At 45.1% G+C, this 12,291-nt stretch overlaps 1 protein-coding gene across 1 annotated transcript in view; it reads left to right on the top strand.

The window, feature by feature from the left end:
- Positions 1–12,291, top strand: part of LOC112456182 (protein Wnt-1-like) — a 39,072-nt gene that overhangs the window by 22,426 nt on the left and 4,355 nt on the right. The window contains exons 2-4 of the mRNA XM_025018564.1: positions 8,156–8,336; positions 10,256–10,379; positions 10,577–10,734. Coding sequence (XP_024874332.1) covers positions 8,156–8,336; positions 10,256–10,379; positions 10,577–10,734 — 463 coding nt within the window. The remainder of the gene's footprint in view (positions 1–8,155; positions 8,337–10,255; positions 10,380–10,576; positions 10,735–12,291) is intronic.

The raw sequence follows: 12,291 nt of genomic DNA, 5'->3' as shown, positions 1-12,291 counted from the left end.
CCTATTGCCTGTTGCCTAGCATTGCGAGGGGCTTTAAAAATGCGATTACATAAAAAAAATTCGTGATTCAAATTCGAAAAGACTTTCTCAAAATTTAAATCAAGCGTTTTATTTTTGGTTTTAATCTGAAACGAATTGTTCTCCAATTCGTAGCAACAAATCCATTCGTCGTTCCTTCGCGCGCGATAGTATCGAAACATCCCTCTCCTACTCTCCTCTCCGCGCTATCAACTCCTTTTCTTCTTCATGTCACTCGGGCCGATGTTCCTTTTTTCTTCGCCTCTCGCCGCTCCTCATTTCGCGTTCCCCGCCTGTCGCGGCGAGTGGGCGGCGAGCGGCAATTAGCATACTCGCGTGATCAAAGCGGTAGGACGCGCGACAAGAATTAACGACCACCAACAAGACGACGACTCTCTTTCCTCGCGCGCACGCGATGAATCGCGGCGCGGCACCCACGCGCCCGATGATCCGCGCGCGTCCACGCGCGAATATACCGGTGGTTACATATCGCCCCGTGACTGCTTCTGACGCAATCGTTGAGTTCGACGTGCCGACGTCGTCGCGCGTAGATCAGAAATAGCCGACGTACGCGCGAGATGAGCGGTAAAATCGTACGCACCGTACGCACGGACGGAAACGCTCCGGCTCTTCGATCATAGCGAAGAAAAACGTGAGATTAAGATTCTCGAGAGAAAAATATCGAAACTTTTGGAGATGGTCCGCCAAAAGAATTTCTGCAAATACAGTGATGCAAATGAGATACACAGATCGAGATTGAAAAGCAAAATTATCCAAAAAATTACCGCGAATATCGGAAAATATATGTTACTATTAACAAATCTTCTGAAGATCACTCAAAGTAGAGTCGTACGTTATACTTTGGATTGAATTGTTAATTAAATGTTACATAAAATTAACTCACGTGCACAGTTAATCGACTCTTTGACTCTCAAAGCCCACTTTTTCTTTATTACTTGTTAATTTCAATATCGAGAGTCTTCAGTCAATCATATTAAAAGTATTACCATCAATAATTAAATGGTATATTAATAGATAATTTATACAAATCGAAATTGGATAAAGGATCGGTATTTATAACATGGTATAAATTTATAGAGCGATAAGGATTGACATATTAAGAGGGTGGTGCGCAATTGGAGAATTTATATCTATCGAATTGATACGGCGAATACTTATAGAGATGTACTCGGGTACTCGACTATTTCCGTCCATAGCTGGAGAGAGAGTTACGCAGAGATGGGATATTTATGGAGGATTGCCGACATTTTCTTCTTCTTTGCTTTGAAATGAAGGCCTCCATGCAAAGCGCTTTACGAGAATGCTTTGATTTATTTTCAGTCGCCTGCAGCGTCTATCATACGGACTCTGCAGATCAAGCGTGCGTGGCGCCTCGTCACGCGTGACTATATACTCCGGTTTCCCATGCGTTAATTACTCGCTCACAGCGCTCGTTACAGCGTTTTCCTCGCCTTCAACCGTTCGTCTTCCTTTTGTCAGGCAGCGCGCGACGACGTACGTTTTCGCGACGTCAAGTCGTATCTCTCTTCTTAAGAGAAAGGACTATATCTATAAAACCAAGAGTTAGGTTTCCATTGGTCATAATTGAGGGAAAGGAGATATCCCTAAAATTATTTGTTACTTTTAATTTGTGACTTATGCTTGTCGTTAGACACGTTAAATGTCCACAAAAGCGACGGTACGCTTTATTTTTCGCACCGACGACCAATGTCGGGCTTTGCAGCCGTGATTCTTCTCACCGATGAATGCGACTTCGAATGACGAGTTCAACGATCGGTCATATAATGACGCGCGCGTCACGTAACATATCCCATTAACTTTCGACAATACGGCCGTAGTCGGAAAACGCGGGTATCTCCCACTTCTCTTCCGTTTTCTCCCCCTCTCCGATCTCAGCCGAGCATCCTGAAATGCAAATCGCATGTGGCGCGGCGCAATATGCTAATGCAACCATCGTGGTATCCGACAACATTTGTCTAACCGAGCGTTAAGATCCTGCCGGGGCACTTCGCCGCGGCTCCTTGTTTCACGCGTGAACGACCCTTAACCCGGCGCAACGAAAGCCTGAACCAACATGGGGGAGGGCTGTTTTCGCACTACGGCTATGAGGATATCCGTATTGGGTCGAAAAACGTAAGCCAGATTGATGTACCGCGCGCGCGAGAGAGATTTATCGAAACGATATTTATCGGTGACGACGTCTGACGGATTTTTCAATAAATAATGTAGCGAACGGCGACGTAAAGTGTACTTTATTCGCTGTCCAGGTACCAGGCACTTGCCCTTTTTTGCTCTTTTATATACCTAGATTTTCTGAAAATTGACTGTCCCAAAAAAATTTCTTAAATTTCGTTCAGTCGTGAAGTGATCTTAATATTATGAGACGCAAAATTTCAAATACCTCTATCTCTCTTTTTCTATGTATTTTATTTATATGTTCACAGTGTTAAATTCTTAATGTCAATAAGTTATGCTAAATTTTAGTTATTTTTGACCATTTTTGTAGGTGCTCCTATTCAATATATATTAATTTAACGAAACCAATGAAGTTAAAATAATATTTTGTGTTAAAATAATGAAATTCGATACACATGGTAGTTAAAAATAACAAAATGTTATTTAACTCAAGGTAGTGGTTTAAATTTCATCCCTTAATTAATATTTAACAGTGCAAGAGATTGGGAATGTCGATTAGTACCTATATCTCGAGTATATCTCGGGGGATTAAACCCGAAAGCTTAAAACTACGATGTATGAAAAAATATACGTCCCATATTTTAAGCCTCCGTACATGTCCGAAGCTCATCAAGAACAGGGACCGTTGCCAACGTTTCCTCGTCACGAACTTCGAGGCAGTTTGCCTGGCGGAAGCAATCTCTTACTGACACACTGCACGCTCGCACATTTGTTTACGCGAATCAAGACGCGAAAGGAACGGCGGATAAATAACGAGCACTTTTGCAGAATGAATGTCCTCGTGTTGCTGCAGTGTCTTTCGTGATTGATTCAGAACGATTAGCGCCAACTGATCGTGGAGATTTCAATTTCTATCGCGAGGTAATCACGTTATTACCACAATAACGATGAATTTCACGAACGTCTAAGTTTAAAACATTAATTATATTTTATCATCGTGAAAATAAATAATGTACTTGCGAGAGAAAAAAGAAGACATATAGGTATAAAAGAAAATTGATATATAATTATCACGGTACCGAAAACGTTGAAAAAATGTTCTCCGCACGCGCAGCCACAACATTTGTACTCTAACCACCCTAATTAGCGCCCCCCTAGCGTTACGCCCCGGGGGGTGCCGTGGGTCCGTCTCCTTCTGTCGACCCCCCCGTTCCAGCCAGCTATATAACGCACTTTCCCAACGATCCAACGGAGGTCAAGTCAATCCGTTGACGCGATCGAAAAATTACTGCGGGCAAATATCCCCGAGCGAATATACACACGTACACGCCGCCGTTCCCCCTCGCCGGTTGCCATTACGCAACGAGGGTAGAGAGATCGAGGAGTGCGTAACGTGCGGCGGCGGTGGTGCAACGAGGGACTCTCCTTTCGGTAATCGATACTAATTAGAATGAGGCGAAGTTTCGGACCGTGTGCCGGCGCTCGTGCTTCAACGGTACGCCAACGTTTCACCCCGATGGGTTATCCCCCGCGCGTCGTCCCCCTCCCCCTCATCCACCCCGTCCGCTCTCTTCCGGGGAGGGGGTTAATATCGACGAGACGTACCTAACGTATTGTAGGCTTTCGTAGAATTTATCCGGCCATTATATCGGCGGCCGGATTGAGTGAGTGTTCTCGACATAAATGGGCCCTATCACTGTCACACGAACAAAGCCGCGGCCCCGACGTGGTTATGACGGCAACGCGATACCCGCTTTCGAGAGTAATAATATAATAATCGCGGTTGTTTCGCCGTCGTCGTTGAACCACGCGGGATCGTCTCTCCTACCCGTCTCGTTCTTGTCTCTAAGTTCCCTTTCCGCTCTCCGGACGTGAATAGGAACGCGGGAGAAAAGCAAGCCGCCCCGACCGACGCGACGGTTCTCCTCCGGCGCGCGCGGCCGGATACATCAGGCGAACCTGAATATGGATTCCATTCTTTCATATCGGCGCTTTGTGCAATTATTCTGCTTCCACCCTCTCTCCTCTGTTGCTCTTTTATCGCCCCCTGCCACCCCCTCGTCTTCTTTGTACGCGCGTTTCTCCTCTCCTCAATGAGGTCCGTCTCCATGCACTTGGAGTAATTTTTTTGTGTATATTTTGATGCACATACAGGTTTTCTACCAAAACAGTCCTTCGGTTGACGGATCTATGATTTAAAAAAGCCGTTCCGCGTGTGCTTCTTCAGGAATAACACAGTTTCAGTGATATATGGACTTCGTTTGTTTAAATAAATTTTTTAAAGTTTTAAAATGTTTTGTTTATTTAAAGGATTACGGGGTGAAAATAAAAAAAAAATGCTACAAATTTATTAAAGTGAAAAATATTGTTAATGAGTGTGAGCATATTAAAAATCCTCTAAAACATCCCTATATCGGAGAAAATCTATTCTTCAGTCAACGTGAGCGAATCCACGCACGTAGGGACAAAGGATTGCAAGCAGAAAGCGATGGTCTCCCCATCGTTTTTTTTTTCCCGTTACGTCCTTGACCGCTTTAACCGATCGCCCGATATCGATTGCGCCCACCGCAAAACTAGACCGGTTGTCCGAACAATCAACCCGTTTCCGCTAACGACGCTTTTGGTTACTGTCGCTCGTCTTGATTGTCTCGGAATGGCATTTCCGAGAATTGAAGAGAAACGGTGCTATCAAAACGAGATAAAATCGAAGACAGATCTATAGATAGACTCATATAGATTGAAAGGGCAAGGAGTTAAAACTGATGGCACTATCCAACAACGCTCGGTCTTATATTTAAAAATGCATGAAAAAGACAATTGCAAAAGATATTTCTGTTTTCAGATTTTATTTTCATTTGTCTCCTCGATGTTCGGGCATGTTTTAAGACAGTGCGGGGACCACTCCTCGGCGCTTTTAGGATATCGATACCGAGTGTTTCCCTTCGCGAAATAGAGGGTGTATATTTCGCTTTACTTTGACGGACCGCAATATCGGACGACTGTTTCGATCGGGATGCCACCGGGAAGAAAATCTCGACTGTTTGACGAGAGGCTCATCCTCGTTGCAAACACCGTTTCTCGCGATGCGACCGCAAGGAACGGCGGTGGCGGTGGCATGTCCCGCCGTTACTCCCGGCTCATCACCGGGATCGAACGCGTCTGTTAGGAATGTTTCGATCTTGCCTCGCGTAAGCGGCGGTAATCCCGGTTACGGGGGGAGAGAGAGAGAGAGAGAGTCAGCGACATTTCACGAGTATACACAAGATAACACCGAAACGACGAAAAGGTGGGGTTGACTAGACTCGCGGCCGTTGAGTATCAGTAAAACGCGCTCTCGGAAGGGCCGTAAACCGTACCCAAACAAACCTGAAATAGCTGGCCCGACTCCGACGGTGCCTTGACGAGTCTTGCTGACTGCTGATGCCGGCACCGTCTGTATTCTCGGCCGCAAATAAATAATAAACGTTACACGCACCGTCGCCGGTTCCCTATATGAAAGCTGCACCCCTGGACGAACTATCATCGGCTCCTTTACGACTGACGGATGCTTCGGAAAACGGCTAACGGATGAGAACGAAAGTAACCGGTTGGTGGATAAAGTGGTTACAACGTCTCTTCCGTGATCTTTTCTAAATGCTTATTCCCGACGGTGGAGGTCCGCCTTGTAATTCATGATTATATACTAAAACGCTCGGGTTGACTATTTTTATTTAAAAACATGTATGTAATTTAACAACAACAAAAATGTGTTCTAATAATTCTTATCCTAAAATTAAATAATACTTGAGACTTTACAGTCAATCTCTTGCAAAAGTGTTCGACTACGAAAGTGGGTGAAAAAAATTACGATACGCTATACAAGATTGTACACGATTACATTTCCAGTTATTGCGCGTATCGATGACGTTGATTATCATTCCAAGTAGCGAGTGTGCTTCAGTCACTTTTCGAACGACCCTCGCTCTTTCATCGATACACCATGACCACCGTCTCCTTCCCGTTGGTGCCCCAAGGGCAGCTGGGAGTGCTTCCGAGCCCTAAAAGCCACACCCTCGATTCTCATTAAGATTTACCGTGTAAACGAGCGTTGCCCATGTCCGGACGGTGCTACTAATCGAACCCCTCGAGCCGAAAAGAATTGAAAACAATGCAGAGCCGATGCTTTTAGGAGAACGAGAACGCGCTAGGCGTTTAAAGGCATCGAGAGGCAAGGAAACCGGAGGCAGTTGTCTGGGCGATTTACATTTAACGAAATTGCTGGTAAGTGCCGGCACAGTAATCGGCAAATTAATCCGACCGCGGATCAACGATCACACGTTACTATTATATGCTAACCAAGATCAACAACTTTAGCATATAATTCGATATGTGAGACGTTGCAAAAATGTGCCCAAGCAAAACTGATAAAATTTAAACCAATATCTTGAGTTAAATAACATTTTATTGTTTTTAACTGCCATATGTGTCAAAATTTATTATGTTAAAACAAAAAAGTATTATTTTATTAGTTTAGTTAAATTAACATTGTTTTAATTAACGACATATTGAGCGGAAACAGTGGCGATTTACAAGAATGGTTAAAAATCACTCAAATTGGGTATAATTTGAGTCATTTATTACTACAAATTTAATAGTGTATGATCTTGTTATCTGTTCTCGTCGAAATTAATTCGCAAGAAATACCCCATAATTTCAAACGCCTGCATCTAACACGAAAATTATTATGACGTCGATATTTTACAGGAAAAATAAATCTCACGCGCGTACGTAAGAATTAAGATTGCGAAACAGCTTCGTAATTTTAATAATATAATTCGATAGATAGATATCTTAATTATTGTCGTTTTGATCGAATCAGCAAAGAATTGTCATTTACACTAAAATATTCAGAAACCAAGAAAATGCGGATTTAATCAGTACGGTTCCTCGATTAATTAGCAAGGAATAAAAACAACGGGGGTTTTCGAGTTACAAATTGGAGTAAGATCGTCGACGGTTTTAGAGAGTTTAGGCAGCGAGCAGCCTAACTCACTTGCTTGGCTTTCCTCCTGACTTCGTTCACGACGAGGCTACACGGCTTCTCTCGTCCTCCCCGTATATCCTGTGTTCCCCACCCGTTCCCCTTAGTCCGCGTTTCACCCTCTCTCGGGCCCCCGGTCGTCCTCTCCCCCTCTATAATTTTCACCCGAATACCTGCTCTAATTATAGGTGTTTCGTCACGGCGGAGAGAGTATATTCTCTCGTATAGTGTCGGTAGCTCGTGCGGTTCCCGCCGCTGTGTATCGTTGTGAGGCATTTCATCGTAAGATGATCCACAGTTGTCGGCCACCGCGTTCTCTCGATAGCGTACGTTCTCCGTGCCGACTCGCCTTGGATTCGACGGTGGGCTCGTGGCATCAAAAGGCGACGGTTGCTCGCGTTAGGGCTAGCGCACGAACATTGCCGTAGCGTTTTACGCCTTACGTGAGAATCTTGCGTTACGCACAAAGAAGGACGTAACGTAATTATAGTCTTATGTTACGTACGTTACATTACGGTTTTCTTCATGCGTTGCCGTAAGATTGGTTTGCGTGTCGCGTAACGCAAGATTCTCACGTAAGGCGTAAGACGCAATGTTCGTGCGCTGGCCCTTTAGAGATCGCGATGAAACAACAGTGCGCATCCTCAGCGGAGATCGAACGTGATCGTTGGAGTTTCTCATCTTTCTTTTATCGATAATAATCAACCTTCGACCAGTGATTAAAAACCGACACGGCGTGTTTCGTTCTTCCCCGATCGAGATACCATTGGCATCCTCGTAAATCGTAAATCGAAGAAGAGACAAGGGTACAGTGGTTCAATTGCGCCGTTGATTCGCGACGACCCGTTATTTAGCGGCACGCCTAAACCCGGCGTGCGCAATGAGGCGTGGAATTAATTAAATTAATCACCCGATATAACCGTCATTACGTTATTACAAGGCGCGTGTTCTGGTTTATAGGTACTTGGGGCTGGAGCCGAGGCTGACATCCGGCCCGATCCAAGGGAGCGGTGTCGACTCGCAGACGCAGATCGCCGGCGCGGGTGTGATCGGCCCGGCGAGCGCCGAAAAGAACTGTAAGAACGCGCACCTGACCGCCAAGCAGCAGGCAATATGCTCCCGCTCGCCACCCGTCCTGCAGGTATTTACCTCGTAGCGGGCCCCGGTGGGTCCCTCTCTTTTTCTCTCTCTCTCTCTCTCTTTCTCTCTCTCTTTCTTTCTTTCTCTCTCTCTTTCTTTCTCTCTTTTCTCCCCGGATTAATGCCCGGGGAAGCACGCGGCTAATTCGATTCGCGGGACCTACGACCGCGTGGCCGAGCATCGGCCTTCGGCCTTCGGCCGACCGAAATCTTTTTCGTCGAGTCGCTCTTCCGAGAAAGCTGCTTCGCCTCCGCGTAATAAACGGATTAATGGTGTCGTGATTAGATAGTTCTGGGCATTATCGGAGGAATCACGGAGGAATTATAGGGCTCGCGGCCGACAATTTCTGAAATCTGTGTTTAATCTCCGGGGGATTTATATACGGAGTCGTCATTATAGAGATTCGAATTCTCGGACTAACATTTCGTCATTGTTGCCCATTTTTGCGAAGCGGAGTTAACGACCTTGTACGCAGAAGGAAATTAAGCGACAATCAGGGTATATATACTCGGCGTTTCTTTACATAATTGAACGACTGTTCCCAGCAAACATGTAACCCAAGTAACATGTAACTTACTGTTACATGTAATATAACACATTGTTGAGTAGGAAATTGTAAGTTGCGTGTTACTTGGTGTTTGCTGGGTTCCGTCTGTAAATCTGATTGTAATCCTTCCATTCGTTGCGGGACGTGAAAGCTCTCGTGACGGGACGCACGTTATGTGGGCATCCGAAGATTTACCGTTGCGATACAATAGGTAGGCACGAACTCTTTAAGCGGAACAAATTTGTTTCCCGATCGGCATCGCGCGGTTCGATCTCGGTTGCCGCTGCCCCGCGTGAACAAAACGGAGCCGGACGTCGTGCGGTTCACGCCATCCCAAAATCGCGTTTACCTTTCCTTAATGCACAAAACGTGTCGGGAGGGGGAGGGGGAGGGGGGGCAAAGGGGACGGTCGTCTAGGAATCTATCTAGGTACCTAGGTAAACCTGGGGAACCGCCGAGGCACGATATCTCTTTGAATATCGCCGACAGCGCGGTGTCGTTTTTCCGAGTGTGTGAGTTACCGACAAAAGAGGCCCCGGGGCATGAATATTCATATGTCAATCCGGGTATCGAGGTTTAATTTTTTAACGAGCGACCAAACCCATTAAGAGCCAGCTAAATCGCTTTCCAACGATCCACGGAATGTACGCCGACGTTCGATATCCACTATGGTTACCGCTAACGTGGTGGCCGCGGTTTATTAAAGCGCGCCGTCGTGTTTTTGCGCAAGCGTGTTGGAATTCGTTTTATCGCAGCTGGACATTAGATGATAATTTTCAGTGGTGGCGTGCTTTTAAACGGTGACTCATACTCGTGGCGAGATAAAGAGAAAGTTGAGTAGGTACATCGTGAATGAGGAACAGAGGTGACTGTTAAACGGAAATTAATACATGAAAATTTTCTCAATTTTCACTGTCACATCGGTCGTTACAACTTACATTCGGAATCTATTAATAATAATAATATAAAGAAATATGTTATTAATATGATGTATTGATTTCTTATTATTAATATTATAATAAATATATTAGTAATTGGCAATAATTTCTTAATTAATTTTAAATATAAATAAATTCTCGTGGCATTCTCGTATAGAACGCGAGTATCGAACTTTACAGATTGAGAAATCAATTTATAAAAGTATTTTGCATCGAAAAAAAAGTGGATCTTTCATGTGTCATTTTTTACATGCTATGCACGAAAGCACGTCATCGACAAATCGAGAGTTGGAGATGTTAAAAAACGGGAAACGCGCGCTTGTGTTTGAGCACCGGCTGGTGCTCGATGCGAGGGGAGACGTCGCTCTCCGCGAGAGTATCCGAAAAGCGGCGTCCCTTTTGATTCTTAGCTTTCACCGCCTTATACGCTTGCAGGCAGTCAGAGCGGGCGCTAGGCTCGCCATAGAGGAGTGTCAGCACCAGTTTAGATCAGCGAGATGGAACTGTTCCGTCAGCCCGGAAAATCCCGAGAACGTGTTCGGCGGCGTCATGTTAGTCAGTAAGTACTCCACGGGCATCTTCGATGCCTGACGCGGCTCGACCCGCGGACGCGCGGGCGCGGGCCGGATGCGTGTCGCTTCTCGGAGTTGCTCTCTGCTCGCGCGCCCACATTGCACTCTCGTAACATCAAGTACCCCGGCCAGAGTGGTCGGCTTGTGAGCGGCGACAAAAAAAAAATCCGCTTGCGTTTTGCAGATAGCCGAGAGGCCGCGTTCATATACGCCGTATCAGCAGCCGGGGTCGCTTACAGCGTCACGAGAGCCTGCTCCAGAGGCGAGCTCACCGATTGCTCCTGCGACAATCGCGTGAGAGCGCGACGTCCGAACAATTGGCAGTGGGGAGGATGCAGCGAGGTGAGTGTGTCCATGAGGATTCGTTTACCGTATATCTCCTTGTATACGTGTCTCTCTTTATCTTTATGCTTGACGCGTCACTCTCGCCATATCACTTTCTGCGCGACACCGTGATCTATAAATCTCTTGTAAACGTCGCGTGTCTCGTATCATCGATCTTTATCCAACTGTCTATTATATCTTACGCGTTTACTTTATCCATATTATCACTTTGAAATCTTTTTCAATAATTGGATAAAGATCGATAGTTTAGTAATCTACATTTCTACGAGAAAGGACAAAGAATTCGGTATTAAAATCCGATATTAAATATTGTATATTAAACATCTTTAGAGCTGGATGCGCAACCGACGTGTTACGTATCCCGCATCCAATATCGCGCCGCAAGGGGTACCCGGGACACGTGGCGTCGGTAATTATCTGATATCTCTCTGCCCGCCGTCTCTCACCGGCGCGCGGGTCTTTCGACGCGAATTTTAATGCCAGCTCCGAAGACAAAGCTCGAACAGTAAACGGATGCGTTTCATGCGAACGGCTGACCCCTTGTAGACATTGCCGGCTTACAAGGGGATTAAGGGAGCTAAGCTTGTTAAGTTGCAACAACCCACCGGCCCCTGTGTCCCCCACCTACCCCTCCCGCCCCCTCTTACCCTGCAATCCCGGACACGTAACTTAGTCGGGCAAAGAGGAACGAGAGTTCGCGCAACACACGTTAGACGCGTGACACGTGTAGACAGTTAGGTGTATACGCGTCTGTCAGAGTATCTGGGACTCGAATATCTTTGACTCGCAACGTATTTTATATTCAGAATTTATTAATAATAACAAAGAAATATATTATTAATGTAATTATTTATTTCTTATTATTAATTATTATTATTAATCCCGTTAATCATTTTTAAATATAAATAAATTAACGGATTCTCGTAAAGAACATGAGTATCAGGCTTGATGATTTTAGCGATAATTAACACTCTTTTTACATCTTCGTGCTAATTGAGAGATCAATCTGTAAAAGCACTTTGCATTGAAGAAAAAATAATTATTTTGGACTGAGAATTTTGTATATTCCTTCTCTCTTTTTTCCTCTCTTACTTGTCATTTCCTTTCTGCGACTTTAATATCTTTTGATATCCATTTTGTCGAGAAAATATCGCGTGACGGTCACATTAGGAAAGTTCTCATTCAGTCGCGAGAGCCAGGGCGTGAGAAAACGTGAAAATCGCGGGGGAGGGTCGGATGTATCTTAACGAGGGTGAGTTTGGTGGACAAATGCCTCGGATAACCGGCGACACCAGAACTCGGAGGTAATGATGTTTGCCCGTTCTCTCGCCGAGCAGCCAGCCGGAGGGTCTCGCCGTTAAAGGCCACCGGGCCTGAATAAGTTTTTGTTTTACTATCGTTTTTTATACTATCAAGCTGGCTCGGCAATAATTGAGGAACCTTCACGTATAGCCGGATCAAGTAATATCGCGACAGTGGAAATCAGAGCGTCAAAATTATTGGCATATTAATCACAGTAACTATTTATGATTAAAATAGAATATTCGGAATATC

The sequence above is a fragment of the Temnothorax curvispinosus genome, unplaced genomic scaffold (genome assembly GCF_003070985.1).
Source record: "Temnothorax curvispinosus isolate PA1 unplaced genomic scaffold, ASM307098v1 QBEX01006657.1, whole genome shotgun sequence".
NCBI lineage: Eukaryota > Metazoa > Arthropoda > Insecta > Hymenoptera > Formicidae > Temnothorax > Temnothorax curvispinosus.
This window is presented reverse-complemented; position numbering and strand designations above follow the sequence as displayed.